General features: G+C 41.9%; 1 protein-coding gene across 1 annotated transcript in view; it reads right to left on the bottom strand.

Annotated features, from left to right (window-relative positions):
• LOC136627920 (E1A-binding protein p400-like) overlaps positions 1-19,878 on the bottom strand; it is a 111,123-nt gene that overhangs the window by 37,864 nt on the left and 53,381 nt on the right. The window contains exons 23-37 of the mRNA XM_066603433.1: positions 18,130-18,294; positions 17,738-17,899; positions 15,875-15,966; positions 14,623-14,912; positions 14,281-14,483; positions 12,211-12,380; positions 11,612-11,808; positions 9,751-9,862; positions 9,194-9,337; positions 8,956-9,102; positions 7,515-7,598; positions 4,954-5,085; positions 2,552-2,596; positions 2,288-2,441; positions 541-782 (exon numbers count right to left, since the gene is read on the bottom strand). Of these exons, the coding sequence (XP_066459530.1) occupies positions 541-782; positions 2,288-2,441; positions 2,552-2,596; positions 4,954-5,085; positions 7,515-7,598; positions 8,956-9,102; positions 9,194-9,337; positions 9,751-9,862; positions 11,612-11,808; positions 12,211-12,380; positions 14,281-14,483; positions 14,623-14,912; positions 15,875-15,966; positions 17,738-17,899; positions 18,130-18,294 (2,339 nt within the window). The remainder of the gene's footprint in view (positions 1-540; positions 783-2,287; positions 2,442-2,551; positions 2,597-4,953; positions 5,086-7,514; positions 7,599-8,955; positions 9,103-9,193; positions 9,338-9,750; positions 9,863-11,611; positions 11,809-12,210; positions 12,381-14,280; positions 14,484-14,622; positions 14,913-15,874; positions 15,967-17,737; positions 17,900-18,129; positions 18,295-19,878) is intronic.

Raw genomic sequence — 19,878 nt, 5'->3', positions numbered from 1 at the left:
ATCAGCTGGACTTGCACCTATCAGCAACCCCAGTCAAGTGAATGGGCGCTAGCTGTAGTTTTAGGCATTTCTGCATGTACAGACTAGCACTGCTGCCCCTTTATTCTGCCAACTGGTAGAGGTCCCAAGGGTCCAACCAATCACACCTAAAGATAAGCCAATGACAACAGCTTAAGGTATTTTTACTCCTTTACAGACTAAGTTTACACTAGAAAATCAAAGTAATGTGGATTATGGCTGTGTGAATAAGTGTGTATAGTTATTTGCAGTTTGTAATAGTAAGTATATGCATTAATAGCTTTTAGATAAAAATATCATATAGGATAGGCTACCTTGATCAAAGTACTAAACCTAGTCTCTTATGCATGCCTCCGACATGGGAAGTCTATACCTTTTTTAGTGGTGTTCTAGGAATGTTGCCATATTATTAATAAAGTATAGATATATCAATGTGAAAAGCCTTCACAAGATATAAAGTATCTAGAAACTAGCGAAATGTACATCTCTATTGATTCTGAAGATGAGCTAGCATTCATGTACCTGCAGCAAGGCCCAGTCTTCACTGATCAACCACTCTGGGTTATCAGGTCCAGTTTCAGTTGCTGGTTTAACTAAGGTTGGTAGTGGTTTGGCAAACTGGGTTTGTTGTTTGAGAAGGATGTTCTTCTTTTGTTCTTTGCCTTCTCTTTTCACTTTCAGCATAGCAGGGGTCGCTCTATCAAACAGGGAACGAGGAGGAACCACTGATTCTCCATGTCTCTGTTTCTTCTTTCGACCTGCAGCTAAACATGTACAGAGCATATAAAACAATTCTTCTTTTGACTGCTCTATTGATAAAGAAGCCAGTATTGAGCAAAAGGAATTATATATTTCAAACAATGCTTGACTGGAAGGGTTCTATACCCACTCCACCTGGGTATTAAATAGTTCAAGAAGAGATGTTGAGTGATGTAACAAGACGATGACCCAAGTAAATCAACCTAAGAATGGATGAAGAAGACGATTTATGTTTTGGAATGGCCAAATCAGAGACCAACCTTAACCCTATTGAGATGATGTGGCATGACCAGAAAAGGGCTGTGCACCCAAGGCATTCCAGAAATACTGATGAACTGAAACACTTTTGCGGGGTTGAATGGTCCAAAGATTTTTCTCAATGTTTTGTTAATCTTATTTGCAGGAAACGTTGTGGAGGTGATTGCTCCTAAATGGCGATCTGCAGGCTATTAAATTCAAGGTTTGCTTATTTTTCTCCGTGCGCTGTAGATGCTGGCTCAATGTGCTCAATAAAAGATATGGATGAAACAACTGTTTGTGTATTGTTAGTTTAGCTAGATTGTGTTTGTCTAGAATTGTGAATTAAGGGGTTCTATCTATGTGTTGAAATACTACAATCTCTTATGAATGTGAATAAGTAGGAAACATTAAAAGTTTTTATCCAGGAAAAAACAAATTGCAAAGCTTCTCACTATAGCAGAATAACATAAAATAAGTCCTCCTCACCTCACCTAATCCCTGGCTGCTCCCGTTCTGCCGATGCCCACTCTCCAGCACTCTCTACTGCAGCAGGGATGATGTTGTGATACAGGTAAATATGACCACTGTAGCTAAATCCTGGTTGCAGTAAGCCTGTAGCTGACTGTAGCGGTCACATATCCCTAGAGTCGGTGACATAGCTGGATTGCTGCAGCAGAGAGTAGAGTGTAGCAGGGGACCAGGCACTGGCAGAATGGGAGTGGAGGGTGATAAGGTGAAAGGAGCATGACTTCCCTTATATTCTTCCACACAGTAAGCAGCTTTGCAAAAAAACTATTTTCCCCGGATAAACCCTGTAATAAATAGAGTTGTACTTTAGCCAATATACTAGTGCAGAGCGCCAGTAGAAAGACAGTTCAAAGGATTTTTATTAGGATACATTAGTATGGTTAACTACTGAATGTCTATTCCTAATAATATAGTAAAGTATAGATCTGTGAGCACATCACTGTGTAAGACCCTTAAAAGATTTAACCTTTCCGGCACAGTGGCTTCCTGCCCTTACATCCTGTTGGCAGGTGCTGCACATTTTCCATGGCATGCACTATGTGCCTTCCAGGGATTTTTGCCACTGATTTAAATAATCATTAAACTATGTAAGTTACAAAAAATATGTATTCATCATGTTTGCTACCGTTTTAGGGCTAATCATAGAAGGGTGACATAATCCTCTAAATGCTGCCCTATATCCCCTTACACGACCGAACAGCAATGATGACTATTATATTAGTTATATACAATTTTCACAAACCTGCAAGGTCTGTCTTATGTCTCTTGTGCTCCTTCCTCACATAGACTGGGGGCAGCTTAGATTCTGGGATGGGGTTGGTATCATACATCAGGCACATCACAGAGTCAATATAAATGTCATTCTCATCTTGTGGTGGAGTAGGTGGTGTCCAGATCTGAGCAGGAAATGGCACAGAACAGTTAAATGTCCACTGCACAGCGTCAGCGTACTACATATTACTACCTCAGTGAGATAGGACTTCACCCTCCACAATCTGACACTCACCGGCATCACCTCCGTCTGCCCTTCTGGATTGTCGTAGATAAATTCCTGGTACAAAGACAAAAAGTATTAATGATCTGAACGACCTTGATCGACTCCATCTTTTGTTAATACTTCTGCCTGAATAAACTGTAACTAAATGACATTACTGTTAAGTAAGATAGTGCCTGAAAATGATGTAAATGTTAAATATATTTTTTGGTCAGCTAATAAATATATTCCATAATACTTTTTTAAAATATATTTTTACACAAAAATATTTTTCTTTTACCCTCTTGCTGCCAGAAATGTAACATTTAGGCCTCATGTCCACAGACAATCTGCAATTCAAGGCGTCCAAAAGGGATGCACGGGCGTCCGCAACTTAATTAAAGCATGCGGATTTCTTCTGCGGACCGGAAAACAAATCACAGCATGCTCCATTTTGCTGCAGATCCCGCATGGACGGTTTCCACTGAAGTCAATGGAAAACTGTCCGATCTGCGGCCCGTCTGCAATTGAATTGCAAATGGGCCGCGGATACTGCAGGAAAGCAGATGTTTAAAAAAAGCATTGTGCATCAGTGCTGTGCCCTGGCCGGCGCGCCCGCACGCATCCCCGGTACAGAAGAAAGAACATCCGGCCGTGGACCCAGGAGAACCGGATAGGTCCGTAGAAGACCCGCACGGGTAAAAAAGTGTCCTTGGCCGTGGGCAGGGTCAGATTCCGCTGGGGGCTCCCGCAGGCAGAGTCCGCCCGTGGACATGAGGCCTTTGTATCTCTGGTAGGCAAGACAATTTTCACATTTTTTACATATACACATAAATCCTAAATTACAAAATGAAAAGAAAAATCACACTAAACCCCTGTAGTCATATATTTTCTGAAAGTAAACTCCGGGCACTTTTTAAAAATGCCACTCAGCACGTTAGCACTTTATATGCACAAGCACCCTTATGCAATTTGGCGTCAGAAGGCGTAACTTTGTGACAAACAGAAATAATATTTTTAAAATACATTTGCACCTAAAACTCACATCACCTTGCTGTATCATAGTAATCCTATCAAAAGCTTTAGGCCTTAGTCAGACGGGCGATTTTTCGCGCGATTTGCGGATCGCATGACGGATGCGCATCCGCAAATCGCGTGACCGGTGCGCGCAAGTCGCCCGCAAATCGCCCGAAAATCTGCTCCTAGCCGCTTTTCATTAGAAACGGGCCGGAGCTGTCCAGCGCATTGCATTCAATGGAGACGGCAATACAGCCGTCTCCATTGAAAGCAATGCGCTGCGGGCGAGCCCGGGATGAATTGTCGGTAAGGGCTTAAATATATAAGCCCTTCTCTGCAATCCATCCTAAAATGTGTTAAAATAAAAGAAAATTGTATACTCACCTTCTCCCGGCAGCCGGAGCTCCGCGTGGCCGTCCTGCAGTGGGTGTGAAGGGGGTGCGAGTCAGACCTGCCCCCTGATTGGCTCAGCGCTGAGCCAATCAGAGGCATGCCTCACTCACACCCATTCATGAATTCATGAATGGATGTGAGTCAGACCTGCCCCTGATTGGCTCAGCGCTGAGAGGCAGCAGTCACTCACCCATTCATGAATTCATGAATGGGTGTGTGAGTGTTTTCAGCCTCTGATTGGTCAGGGCTGTGACCAATCAGAAGCAGATCATTCAGCAGGCGGGGATAAAGCCCCGCCGGCTGAATAGTGCCAAGAAGCAGTTCAGGAGAACTGACAGCGGCCGCGGCTGGACTCCGGCTGCAGCGGAAAGGTGAGTATACAATTTTTTATTTTAACACATTTTAGAATGAATTGCAGGGAAGGGTTTATATATTTAACCCCTTCCCGACAATTCACCCCGCGCACGCCGGCAGCCCATTGCTTTCAATGCAGCGGCTGTATTGCCGCTCCATTGAATTCAATGGGCAAACATCGTTCTTCTCTGTCACAGCTGTTACAGCTGTGGCAGAGAAGAATGATTTGTCTTCTATATGTTCTCAATGGGGTCGGCGCTGCTGCCGCCGGCCCCATTGAGCGCATATAGAGAAGAGAACAGGAATCGCAGATCGCAGATAGGTGCGATCTGTGATTTTTTGTTCTATAATTTATCGGACGAGCGCATAAAAAGCGCTCATGTGTCCGATACCATTGCAAAGCAATGGTTTTATAAAATCGCCGGATGCATGCGCATGCGCAAATCGCGCGAAAAATCGCCCGTCTGACTAAGGCCTAACAGAGCGTGATTCGCGGGCAATTTATCGCAAGCGGATCATCGCCCGCGGACAGGCAGCCTTACACTAAATATTTCACATCATAGGTTTTTCTGACTAACACAGTGCCATGTTATTTTTCCTGTACACTTTGGAAATGTGAAGAGCTGCAAGCCAGTCATAAAAATGCAGTGGTGGAAGACACTGAAAACTACCTTATTATATGCATCTTCTCTGGTGTAGGTCAACAGTTCTTCATCTGCCTCTTCCCAAGCCATTTTCTCTTCCCATTTCTTGTCCTCTTTTAACTTCTGCACTTCCCATTTTTTCTTTGCCAGGTTTAGATCCTTTTATAAGACAAATATGTTACGTAAAACAGCAAGAAGAACTATGTTTTTCCTCGTACGTCATCAAATTGCCTTTTTGCTTAGTTATTACATTGTGCCATGCAAATTCTGCAAACACATTTAAACATTATAACAGTATTAAGAATGTTCACTTCAGTCCTGTAAGTGAAGATGGGACATCCCAACACAAGCTGACGGTCACCTGAAGGACCTTTCCTGATGAAAGTTGTATGCCTAAAGAAAACTTGCCGTATAAATCGTATGGAAAAAACACTGAGAGAAGGCCCCCTGTTACTTCTGAGAACCATCAGAGAGGACATGGCCTCTGAGTAGTGAAAAACATGAAACTGAGAAAAGAAGATGCACCAACCTCTGACTACAGCCAAAGCAATACCTTGTCATCATTACATCATTAACAACCATGTACAGAACTGTCTGAAACATATCTACAAACATCTCCGGCCATTAGGCCAGAATTCCAAGTTAGAAACCAATGTGGAATAGAAGAGACCTATTCAAAGAGAGGCCACTGTAGGGCCCTGAAGACACTATTAAAATTCTATCCAATGAATGGAGGGCGTACAGATGTGATCTGCTCACAGCCTAAATATTCTGATACAAGCTTATGATCAGTAAAAATAAACCCACATGGATCTAAGAGCCAACCCCAAAAACCACACATTTTGTGATGTATTCTGAACTCTTCAATCTTTAACGACATCATAAAATATTTCAAAATGCAAACAAACCCCGTGTGTATCTGATCGTGCTGTCTGTCTTACTCCCTTTCATTTGCCTCCGCTTCTGCTGTCTGTCGCTTACCAAGAAGAGGGGAGTAAGATGACAGCAGGATAAAACTACACACAGGGTTTGTTTGCAGTCTGTAACCATAAAGGCACATAGAAATGGTAGGATTCTTATAATAAAGACTATTTGCTTGATTTGTTACTATAAATGCAATGGGCAAAAAATAAATGCAAGAGTGTACACAGACTTTATAGCCATTTCCTGAAGACTGCTGTCAAAGAATGACTTCACTGAACGGTAATAATGTATTTCCTCCTATAAGGTTACATTAATATGACCTCTGGATCCAGTCATCATTTATCAAGCTGAGAAAAGGGAAATGCGTCTTCCAAGGTCCATGCTCTCTTCATCATCATCTTTTGAGTCTCAGTCCACGGATAACTCTATGGGATACATTTATCTAAGACCGGTGTTTTTCATGCAGCTCTTAGATAAATGTTAACAGAGTAAGGATAAGGTGCGCCAAATGTAATAAGCGGCGCAAACCTCTTATTAAACTCGGCACATCCTGTGCTGTCTGAGCGACACTTTCTGAAATCTATGGCAGATAAAACCTGCTAAAGGTTTGCACTATAAATGACACAAGTTTCTGCCCTCTCCTGCCCATTTTTTACAAACGTTGTAAGGGCGGCGTAAAAAAACGAAAATTAGCACATTTTTGCACTAGTGCGACTGATGCAAAAATGTGCGACTTTTCTTCCTCTGTCAGAAACATGTTTATGAACTTCCTCTAATGTATATCACAATCACAGAAAATGGCCGTTACTTACTGACTGGGGAGTGCATATAGATGCGTCCTCCTCTCACCATGCAGGTAGCTGACTACCAAATGGAGGAGCCAATAACACCTGTGCGGGACACCGATGAGACAACCACTCACACTGCCTCCTGATAATGAGGGGGGTGGCTGCTTGGTGTACACTCCCACACATAGTGGATACAGGGTGCCAGACCATTCTGATATATGTAGTTCACCATTCTGATATATGTAGTTCACTGTATCCACTATGTGTGGGAGTGTACACCAAGCAGCCCCCCCCCCTCTATATCAAGAGGCAGTGTGAGTGGATGTTTTATCGGTGCCCTCACAGGTGTTATTGGCTCCTCCATTTGGTAGTCAGCTACCTGCATGGTGAGAGGAGGATGCATCTATATGCGCTCCTTACTCAGTAAGTAATGGCCATTTTCTGTGATTGTTTTTAATTCTTGATTTCCCCTTCTGTGATGCCCCTCTAATGTATATCTATCAGAGCTTCATAATAATTAGTGGGTCGACCAACCACCCATCTGTGTTCATGTATGGTATCGGATTTAACCGAATCTCTCTCTGTACGGAGGCATAGCCTCTTTCACAGTGTCGGTCTCCTAGTATCTACATCCATGATGTTACGTTCCCCAGTGAAATATGCAAAGAATAGGGATTTTTATGTTCAAGTAATAAAGCATATGCAATTAGAGCAGTAAGTGAGGTCATCAAATAGTATATTTAGCTTAAAATCAATGATATAAGTAAACTAATAAGCTTAGTAACATAGAAGTTGTGATGGTAACATCAGCACTGCAGGAGTTAACTTGTAAGCATCCTTTATTCCTTCACATAAGAGGACACAACATATTCTAACCTCTGTTTTCTCTGGCTTTTCTGTTGCGCTTGATGTATAGAATTCCTCCAGATAGTTCAAGGCATACTTCTCAATGGGGGTGAGCTGAAAGACACAGCAGGGGTTGTGCTTAATGATATCTGCACTTCATGAAAAAGGCATGAGGCACATGTTCACAAAATATCCTTCTAAAGAGCACCAGGCGGCTCTTCAGTCATGTCTGTTTTTGCGCAAATACTTGTATCTTCCTTGAAATAACAAAACTCCTTTGTTATAACTATGCATTGTGCTGCCGTTCTTCCATTATTCCTCCTGGAAATGTATGACTAAATTGACAACTGGGTGTTAACATTCACCCTGTCAATGGGATGTGTCCCTACTCTGTCAGCATTGATTGGACAATGCATGGGCACGCCCTACTATGAAAGGGAATGGTTATGGATTTATTCATGGGATTCTAGTAGGAATAACAGAAGAACAGCATGAAGCAGAATGTTAAGAATAGATGGCCAGAATTATTAGTTCATGTTAAGTATTTACTAAAACAGGGTTGTAAGAAGAATGGACGGACAGGTCCTCCTTACACACTATGCCATATCATGATAGGGTCTAAAAGCAGCATGATACAGCTGCTGTGAGATGTGATATACGGGCTTCTGAGTAGGAAATCCTGGGGGCATACTAGTTTTATTTTGTACTTTTTAATATTCCTGAAAATGGTATACTTTAGAATTCATTCTTTTGCTTTCTTGCACTGTGGGCGATTAGTTTCTTTTGAGTCTATATTTTCTTTGGTGTTATCAATATAAGTATTATATTAATCCTTGTATGTTTCGTCTTGATGCTTATTGGATAGGGGTCATTCCTGATGGAAACTCTTGACATAGGGAATCCCTTTGGGTTCTAAAAGAATTTTTAATCCAATTTTTTGGTGCTTGGTTCAAAATAATGTGTATAAATAAAATTTCTACATAGTTTTGTATAATTCTTTTGAGTATATCTTTTGATATAAGACTACCAAAAAAAGAGACGTACTACATAAGTTTTGGGTGCAGCCTTCAATGTTTCTTCTAGTTTTAAAAGAAAATGACCTATTTTTGTCTGATACAGTTCAGCTAAATACATTACCTTGAAGTATATACACTGTACGTATGTATTTATACACTTATATAACCGTATAAGGCGTGTACTATAACACGCCTGCTGCAAATCCAGAACATTTCAAACAAAGCTCAATTTTTTTCATATATGCCATGTAATATTTAATGTGTTTAGATTATGTCACTAAAATAAGGGTTAAGATCTCCAATGCAGGCTATACGAGTATACCCCTCAATGCCCAATTCTTATATACTGGTACATTAATTCTGTACCAAAGCATAGGTACCGTAGAAGATGGCTCGATCATTTTAGGTATGTGTTATGCTGATTAGTAAAATAAACTATGTAGCATTTATTTTACCTGCTCCACCACTGCAGCCAGCTCCTTCATTTCTGAGACCTCAGAATTGTTTCCCAATTCTTTCACTTTAATGTCTTGCTCGCCATTTGTCTCAGGCGCAGATAACTCCATGTCCATTTCAGGTCCATGTTCAATACTCTTCAAAGCCTTTCAATTGTAACAAAAAAATATGTTTTATCCTTCTATCTGTACAGTAACAATCTCACAGGCCATCAAAGAGCAGTGTAATTTCTCAAACCTCTATAAATGGTTTGGCAAATTTTGTAGCTATTGTCTCTGCTGGAGGTGGTTCTTGAGAAAGCATTACAAATTCTTCTGCCTTTGCTCCAAATCCTGAGTCTTCCAATGGTGAATAAAGCTCAAATAGCTCATGAATGGTTTGCTGGAAAAAAATAAAAACATATAGTTTCCTATGCCAAATATAAGAAGCAAATTCTGAACGCCAAGACTGGGGTTCACAATAGGTTTGTGTATTTCTCTTTTCACACAACTTCTGTATCAATACTCATGAAAGCCACTCAACATAGTGATCTTCTAATTTCAGCAGCAAGTGTGGAATTTCAATGACGATGGTTTTTAGGAAGAAAAGTGGATCAATTGTTTGTTTGAAAGCAACACTAGATGTAAGAAAAAATCAGTAGAGCCAGATCCAAGGTCATATATATTTTCAAAAAGCAGTGAAAAATACACAGAGGAATATCTCTCATTGCTTCCTCCGTAATATTCAACAGTTAGTCAAAATAAAGAAATTCATCACAAATTTGTTTGGATCCCACTTAATGTTTAAAAATATACCTGTGTCAGAAAAGCCATCGAAAAGTCATTTCCCTGAGCTGCAACTTCTCGAATCAAATCCTTGGTGCCATTCTTCAGCAGCTTCTCTTCAACTGAATTTCCACTTATGAGCCTATGGTTAACAAGGGTATGTTTTAACAAAGATAATAAGAGTTTTGTAATCACCATGAAATCTCTTTCTTGTTTTGTCTGTTGTATTGGGAGACACAGCTGAAGACTATGGGTATAGCTACTGCCACTAAGAAGCGGTCACTAAGCAAAAAAAGTGTTAGGTCCTCCTACCAGCTATACCCCTCCTGCAGACACCAAGCTAACCAGTTTGTATGCAAGCAGTAGGAGCAGCAAGTAGGATAGAAACAGGTTAAAACAGTTAAAATGAAACCCTAAAACATTAACAAAAAGTAACAGAGTTTAGAATCATGTGCAACTGCGGATAGAATGCTTTAACAAGGATGCTGACATGGGAAAATTCTTAAGATGGCTTTGGGTGGGTGATGTGTTCCCCATTGAATGAAATGAGAAAGAGATTTTACGGTAAGTACAAAAACTTTATTTTCTCATCTGTTGCATTGGGGGGCACAGCTGAAGACCATAGGAAATTCCAGAGCAGTTCCTCGAAGGGGGAAGGGGGGGGTAAAAGTAAACAAGGACACATGCGGTCAGTTTATGGCTGTCTGCAAAAGTCTTTGAACGAGAGAAGCGTCAGCAGATGCAAAAGTGTGCACCCAGTAGAAATTTGAGAAGGTGTGTAGAGAGGCCTATGTGGTGGCCTTACACACTTGAAGAGAGGAGGCACTGTTGCATACCGCCCAAGAGGCACCCACTACCTGAGTAGAACAAGCAGTAACATGGAAGGGAGGCTTCCTGTCCTTAACATGATAGGCCTTCACCAGTGCTGACCTGAGCCATTGTGATAAACCAGGGAAGAAGAGGGTTTCTAGCCTTCATCTTTCTGCAGTATACCCTCCACCCCAGCCAAGTAGACTGGCATCTGTGGTGAGTACCAGCCAGTGCAGAGTCAAAAAGGAGCGTCCTATATGGATCTGTGGAGAGTTCAGCCACCAGATAAGAGAGCATTAAAGCTGTCAAGATAGACAGATCTCTTGATAAAAAGAGTCCACAGATTTGTACCACTGAGAGAGAATGGCCTGCTGAAGAAGCCGGGTGTGAAACAGGTAAAAATGGAATGGCCTTGAAGGACGAGACGATCAGTCCCTGCGCTCGCATGCAGTGACAAATGGTTACAGGAGTAAGAGATTGCAAGGAAGCTAGCTAGTCACCAGGCAGTGCTTATCTGGTCCGGAGCTGTTCTGAAAGAAGAGTCACTGTAAAATGAACGAGGCGCACCTAACAAGCACCACTGGTCCCAGGATGCAGCAAAAAAAAAACGTGGTAGTGCAAGCCCTTATTGGAGGAATAGGATGTTTGAATCCGCCCTAACGGAAATGTCCCTAGCTGGCCAATATGTGGACCAGTAGGGTTAGTGGGTCAGGGTCAAACTAACGTTGTCTGTGCCTCCTTATCGTCTAAGGGTTAGGCTGGCAACGCCGGTCTGTTTGCCCTCCTTGGTAGGATAACAGGGTGAGTCTAAAGTCAGGCCTGTATTCCCAGAGTCAGGAAGCTAACAAGTGAAGACTGATAAAAGGAGAGGTCTGCCTCCTATGAACACTAAAGTAAACACTGGTGCCTGCAGGAGGAGTATAGCTGGTAGGAGGAGCAAACACTTTTTTGCTTAGTGTCCTCCTCCTAGTTGCAGTAGCTATACTCATGGTCTTTAGCTGTGCCCTCCAATACAACGGATGAGAAATACTAATGCATATAGTATTTTCATTGTCTTAATGGTCAAAAGAAATAAGGTTACCTGTATATGTGAATATCTTTTGTCCTGCCAATCTGATCACACCATGCTTGAGCTCTAGAGTCCATCACTGGATTTAAATCACTGTCATAAAAGATTGCTGTGTCTGCTTCCACATAGGGAACTCCAAGAGATCGGCTTTGAGTTGATATTAAAATGCAAAAGATTCGTCGGTCTTGGTTAAAGCTTCTCATGAGATCCTGTGTAAAAATGTTTAGGTTACAGAATTTTCACAAACATTGCTCAATTTCTATTGATTCTTATTCTATGCTATAATATAAAGGATGTTTGAGCTGCACCAGCCAATGAGGTTTGGGAATATAACACCCGATACAAAAAAGGTGGCTGTAAACTTAAAATAGCTGTCAGTCGAATATTTGCACAAGATCTAAAATAAAGCAGGTAGAAATCAAGCATGTCAATTCTTGTTTCCTCTGACTTCTACCACTGGGAGACCCCCACCCACACTGGATAGCCAAAATTAGCAGGCACGTAAATATAATGTGTATAGCCACCTAAACATCTTTACTAAAATCTCAACATATACAGGAAAGAAAATTTTATGTCCACCTCTAACATTTGCAAGGTAAGCTACTACATACATGGCACTGTTCATAATTTGCAAACTCATCGATCCTCAGGAAAGTGAAATGGTTGATGTCCAGGAAGGTCTCCAATATGTCTAGCATGAGCAGCATCTGGGAAAAGATCAAAACACGTCGACCTTCGGCCCTTAGCTTCCGGAGAAGTATTGACAATGCTTCAAGCTTTCCTGTGTGCAAAAAGAAATAGCTACTTTGATTGTCTACCTCTTGTAAACTGAAGAAAATAGTGATGGAATTGGTCAACTTCTACTAGACTTCAGAACAATAATAAACAAAATATCTCATAGGTGATGTCCTGCTTTGCTGCATTAACTCTTCTTCCCCACTAACTGATCCCTCCCCCCTTTTTTTGTTGGTCCTTATCTTTTATATAGCCCGATGATTGGGCACGAATGTTCATCCTAAGCGTTCATTTCCACGACCGTTGGGCTGCGTAAAAGTACAAATGATCAGCTAACGAAAAAGCAATCTGATCATGTCTTTTTAAAATGCTTACTGGTTGAATGCACATCTCCTTAGTGTAAAGGCCCGTTTAGAGGGGACGAATGTCGGGCAAACGATGCCCAACACTCGTCCCAGCACATACTAGTTCTTGTGCTGCTGCACGGCAGCTAGTATTACTGGCTAACAACAGGTCGGCTGGTGGAGATTTCTCTCCTCGCACTCCCCCGCCCTCTCCATTGACTTAACATAGCGGCTGTTCAGTACTGAACGGCTGCTATTTGCACTGAATGATCAGCTCATCATCCATCGTTTATGCAGCATAAATGATGGACGATGAGCTGAACGCTGATCGTTCAGTGTAAATAGCAGCCGTTCAGTACTGAACAGCCGCTATGTTAAGTCAATGGAAAGGGGCGGGGTAGTGCGAGGAGAGAAATCTCCTACAGCCTCCCCGACCCTCTGCTGGCTGCTCTGTGAGTGAACGAGCACTTCTAGCTCCCATGCAACAGCACGGGAGCAAGGACACACAGGGACGAGTGTCGGGCATCGTTTGCCCAACATTCGTCCTGTCTAAATAGACCATAAATGACAGTTGTGAACAAGCACTGATTAACATGCTTTGTCAATTAGCGCTCGTTACAACAGTCCAATTGTCGGCCTTTGTGAAAGGAACTTCACTTCTTATCTTATCATCGTTGCATCCTTCTCCCTTCCCACTTTTCTAATGTGAATTGCTAGAACCATAATGCTGTCTTTTGGCCTGATTCTGAAACATTTTCTTGGCTACCCCTACAATAAATTGCATGTTACTTTGCTTTCCAGCTCCTTTACTTTACTCATTAATGTGTTGTTATGATGCCATCTTTGCTCATACATTCACGCTACTGTGTGCTGTTTAGTGATTGACGTTGCAATGTGTTTTGACTATAGGTCTACAGTATTGGCCTTTCATTTGGGACATGCATATTCATTTGCTGTTTGGTGTTGTATAACACACCTTGGGGAGATATGGGTGTTTAGGTCACATATTGTGGTGACCTTTTACTGCATTTCTTGTACACTATTTTAATTGTTTTTAGCTTATGAGTGTCTATATATTTATACTAACCTTTGTGAGATATATCAGTCTCTGACATTGGATGTGTCAGAGGTGTTCATACACATTGCCTCTTCTTATTCTCCTTAGTCTAGTGCTGTAATTACTCAATATCTTCACAGAAATGACTGATTTGCTACTAAGAAAATACTCTACTGTCCTTTTATTTACTAGACACCTCACGAGCTGCTGCCCGGCATGTAATACCGTAATGTCCCTTCCAGAGACGGAGGAGAGCCACTGAGCAGTGGAGATAAGACATATGTCATGTCCAGTATTACAGGGAGGGGGTGAGTGCTCATGTCTGCATGTAAGCCCAACTTCCAGAGACATTTCAGCTACAGACCGTATACTAGTGATACATCATACTGCATTTAAACCAACCGCATATATTTTTTAAAGATTGCAAACCCCTTTAAGGCAATTAGAATGATCAACAGCTTAACTTGTGATCTGAATATGGTCTGTACAATCATGCCACAAGACATGGGTGCATATTTGGCTCGGGTACACAACATACAACCAACCTGAATCAGACTGGATGAGCCGCAGGTCAGGAGTCTGAACACAATTAGGAGAAGTTCTTTCTCGCAAGCACTGCAAGTACGTTGCGGTTTGCTTCTTCAGATTATGACTTAGCAACTTCATGTTGTGGGTGTATAAAGGAGGAGGATGTGGAACTGTCAAAATTGGAGGAGTAGCAACAACGGCAGGGACCACACACAATGCACTATAGAACAAGGAGATTACAAAAAGGGAAAGTTGTAATACATTTTTGATTTCTCACATTCTGCTAGCATAACCCCAAAAACATAATACACATATAAGCAAGCAAGAAGCTGTGTGTCATCGTAAACTATAATAATCACCTTCTTGCAAGGGGTTCCAGTGTTGCCTTCTGCTGCTCCGTGGAAAGAATAAGTTGCCCTAGTAGGTCTCCCAGGTCTTTAGAAGAGTGAGAAGATAGCAGACAGTTCACAGAACCCACCCATCTCCACTGCGTTTCTCTCACAGGTGGATGAAATTGAGAAGACTGCATGTTAAAAAGTGATAACAGGTCATTCCCATAAATGGGAGCCTGCGCACAGCGCCGTTCGTTACACGTAAACAGTCGCTCCAGGCGATCTCTTAATATACGCTGCTTTTCTTCTGCCAAATCCTACATGAAACAACAAAAATAATGTAATGGAGATAAATCTCACTGCAACCATGCATATTCTTTATCAACAGGCTTTACTTATACATAACCATTACATTGCAAAGGACTATAATACTATTAAGATATGTCAGTCGTCAAGGCAGACCGCTTCAGTTCAGGCCATCCATTATACAACTTAATACCACAAACCTAGCGGTGCCTAATATTCTGGCAGTGGAGCTAAAAAGATGCAAGCACAGTTTACAATTCATTGCAACCTTTTAAGTTAATTCCCCAAGACACAGAACTCTTTCCCTCTTTTCCCTTTCAGTCTTCCATGGGGATTTTCGGTTAACTGTTTGTTCCCTGGATGTTATAGCAACCAATAGGTTAGTGTTATTATGGCACCTTATAAATGATCTAACCTAAATAGGTCTAATTCAGTACCAGAGTCCCTTTGATGTAAAATATTACTGAGTCCGCAGTAATACTGAAACTGAGTCCGCAGCATGCTCTATTTTGCTGCGGACTCTATACGGACAGCCTCCATTGAAGTCAATGGAAGCCGTCTGACTCACAGTCCATCCATGCACAATTGACACTGCGGATGGTCCGCGATTACCCACATTATCGCCTAGTGACGGCGTGGGAAATAGGAACATTAAAAAAAAATCTCTACTGCGCATAACCGAAGAAAAGCTTCCAAGGTCATCTGCAATAGAGAGTTTGCAGGTACCCAAGATCGCGGGCCAGGGTCACAGCTGGATTCCACTGTGGGTTCCTGTATGCGGAATCCGGCTCTGCTGTGTGCAGCTGGCCTAACGTAGTTACACAACTGCGAATGCACAATACATTGTATAATAACTGTAAATTGCTTTAAAAATTTTAATTTATCAAAGATTTTGATCCTACTTCCATGAAATTTACTTTCAGATTTGTTATGTATAAGGATGTAATCCCTAATGAACATATAAGTGGAATACCTGTCCTGGAATAGATGAACTCTGTGAGGTCTTAAGAGAAGATGCAGGGTCGCTGCTACCAGGATAAGGCATGATGTTTCTTCCTTGAATTCCTGTAACATATAAACCAATATCATGTAGAATGTTAATTCTATATCAGTCATCTATCACCTAAGCAGATTGACAACGTACTAATGCAATATAGGGATTAAATACACTGTATACATGTGTGGAGTTATATCATTTATCCTGTCTTTGTATCATAGTTACAGAGGTTTGCACCTTCATATATTTATATCTCTTTTTTACTTTGGCATTTTGCATGGTACTGTTGGGGTGGTGACTGCCTCTATCCTTGTTGTGCACTCCTTACAACTGTCCAAAGCTGTTGTGCCAAGATTAAAAGTTATTTTGTATCCCAACTGATGGGACCCTCACCGATCACAAGAACAGGGGGTCCCAAAGGTCTCCAATTAATTGGAATGACGGTCCTTCATACATGCTTTAATAATTTAAATGTGACTGCCATGGATTGCAGAGTTAAAAGTGCTCAGCGGTCTCCAGCAATCCCATTTAAATGAATGGAGTAGGAGCGTACATGCTCAATCACCTTTAAGTAAGCCCCATTGATTACAATGACTGATATGAATGATGACAATTTACTAAATAACCTTTGTTAGCATGTGGGAGTTTGCTTTGTATTTTGTATTCAGCTCCATTATTTTTAGCATAACTTCTACTTTGGGGGGTTCATTAAATGTTCAAACTTAAAGGGCCACTCCAGGTAATACATATTTCCCATCCCTGTACCCCTCACCTGATTGTCTGTCATACTGGATGTCTCCTATGTATACTGCAGTCACTTCCCTGCAGTGCAGCCTCATGTCTGATACTTATCAGACAGCATCTTGATTTTTCCCTGCTTTCTCTTCCTCTATGATGTGCTAACCATCCCATGATGCATCAGCACAGCATCACATGAGAAGCTAGATCTAGTACCATCTCTGCCGGTTGGAAGGACAGTGTAATTATCATTACCTTCTATATTCACTTAAATACACTACAAACAATAAGTATACAGACAGGGAGGCTGAACTGTCATCTTCTTCATTATAACCGTGTGACAGAAGCCTCTAATCAACTAGGATACTATTTTCTGTCTTCCCCTGTGAAGAGCCTGTGTGGTACAGTCCATGTAATATTGGCAAACAGGAATTCTGTGGACTGAAAAAGCAATTTCTTGAGAGAGCACAAAGCCAAGTACTTCCCAGGTGGTCAGAATAAGATTTCATGACCACGAGGAGAAGTACTCCATAAATTTTCAGACTGGAAGGAATACCTAAAGAAGGTATTATTAGCCGACTTACATATACCGAAGGGTCTAGTTACACAATAAATGAAGAAAAAATTACTGGAGTGGCCATTTAAATTATTTTACAAAATGCATATTATTCTTCCCGTCTGGAGATGTAATTGATTCAAGATAAATGGTGCATTTTATGACATACGGTCTGGCAGTTCACCCATGTTGTAAAGACACTGTGTGGATCCAAATAACCTTCCACATCAATGCAAAGTACTCTAACTACCACATTCAAGCAGGTTGCTGTATTATGTCCATGGTGAACATGGTTTAGATCACTAAAATAACTAGACCACTGAAAACAAAACTGGAACTAGAAGATGATTCAAGTCTGCAACTTCACTCACTGATATCTGTACATAGGGATATGGCAGTGAGGAATGTTTCCAACATGCAGCCACAGCACCTTTCCATTCAGTATTATTGTATTGCTCATTATGTTTTCAATGCTTGTGGATACTAACATATGTTCTTTTCAAAATAAATATATGAATATGTCATGTTAAACAATTCTTCCACACCTGATTGAGGAGTCATAGAGGGGATGCTGGGAGGATGTTGGTTTCCCAAAGCATTTATTGCATTTTGAATGGAGGCCCCTTGAGCCACTGTCTGCATTACTACGGGCCCAGGAGGTCGAAGATACTGCTGTCCAGGAGCTGAAACAATCTGGAGAACGCTCCCTGTGAACGTACAAACCAATATATGAACATTTATAATCATTTCATCCCTTCAAGTAGGAGCACAGATCCTGCCTTTATCTCAATTGTCCCTTCTAGGAAATTGATAGTACCGAAAAGAGTTCACATGATAATCCATTTTCTTACTCTGTGATGGAACTCATTTTACCTGTGAAGTTCAGCTTTTAAGGATTGACCTGATGAGGTTCCAGGTCTCTACACTACATAGTTACCTTGCAGTTGCAGTGGTTGCCCGGCCGTTAGCTGGCGCAGTTGACTCTGGGACAGTGTGAATGTGTTTCCTTGGAACTGCAGAGTAACTGGGGTTTTGGGTTGTGCTATCCTGCCTTGAGCTGCACCAGAAGTAGCCAGCTGAGCGATCTTTACCACTTCACCACCTGCAGAAACAACAATCATTTCACAGCAAACCTCCCAAAAGACTAAAGCCAGGAGCCATTTTCATTGATGACGGATATTTTTGGTTGCACAAGTTTAAAGCAAAATAGTTGTGACAATCGTGTGCACAGAAATTTACCGGGATTATGGTAAACTATCATCTTATAGATTTTTAAATAATAAGAGAAATAAAGAAAGAAATGTGGAAGTTCACACAGAGTGCGCACAGCCAACGAATGATACTTTACAAGTACAGTGTCAGGATCACACGGTTAAAGCCTGTGGGCATAAAGGTTTGGCACACTATTCTAACAGCCCCTCCAAATGCCTGCTAGGAGTCCCGCTCTTACAGACATGTTCAAGTACTGGAGTGAGCAGGACATGTGGGTTGGGAATGTAGAAAGTAAGGAAATCACACAAAAGGGCACATTCTAAGAACTTTGCGTTTGTTCCAATCCTGAATTTGGCTTACAAATAATAATGCAAAATACGAGCCAAAATACTGTGAAAGTGGCCTTAAAGGGGTACTCTTATCTCCCTATTTTACCTCCATAGCAGCGGGTGTAACCGGCTACTTCCTGTTTTACCCTAGGTGAGACCTCTCCTTCCGAGTGACGTCTGACACCATCGAACCACTGACCTGAACACGCATGCTGCCGCTATATGAGTGGTTAGCAGAGCGGCCAGCAGTACTGTGAGCAGAAACATTTGCCCGCATGGGCCAACCAGCACTAGTAGTAGTTTCCTCGTTCCCCCTATTCCCTCCCTGCCAATCATAACATTACAATCTGGTGAGCAGATGAGTGTGCAGGGACCAACTTGCAGATTGTTACCCATATAATTTACATATATAGATTAAAGTCCAACAAACAGATGCTTTGTAGCAGCTCAACAGAAACAAGGGGATGGGAGAGCTGTTAGGGAAATCAGCCAGCTTTTGTGACATTACGCATGTCCTGAAGCTGTCCTATTGAGATGAATGGCAAAGCAGAGTGGTGGCTGGGGCAAGAGTTTGCTCAAAGGAGCGTGCATCCAAGATTCCGGACATCATACGAAGAATCGTCTTAACGAGACTTGTGCAAGCCCATGGCAACAAGTAGTGAACAAACCTATACAAAGAAGATCAGGAGGACAGGCACATATGAAAAAAGAACCTTATGTGTGAGTGAGTTATTTTTTCATTTGGAGAACAATTAAACTGGATAACCCCGATTGGAATGACTCTTTAATAGAGATGAGCGAACGTACTCGTTTCGAGTAATTACTCGATCGAGCACCGCGATTTTCGAGTACTTCCGTACTCGGGTGAAAAGATTCGGGGGGCGCCGGGAGGTGTGGCGAAGCGGGGGGTAGCAGCGGGGAACAGGGGGGAGCCCTCTCTCTCTCCCTCTCCCCCCCACTCCCCGCTGCAACCCCCCACTCACCCACGGCGCCCCCCGAATCTTTTCACCCGAGTACGGAAGTACTCGAAAATCGCGGCGCTCGGGCGGAAAAGGGGCGTGGCCGAGTAGGCTCGCTCATCTCTTCTCTTTAATTATATAAGTTAAATCATAACCATCAAAACACTAAAGGCTTATTTTCATGTA

This window comes from Eleutherodactylus coqui, chromosome 5 (genome assembly GCF_035609145.1).
Source record: "Eleutherodactylus coqui strain aEleCoq1 chromosome 5, aEleCoq1.hap1, whole genome shotgun sequence".
Taxonomy (NCBI): Eukaryota; Metazoa; Chordata; class Amphibia; order Anura; family Eleutherodactylidae; genus Eleutherodactylus; species Eleutherodactylus coqui.
This window is presented reverse-complemented; position numbering and strand designations above follow the sequence as displayed.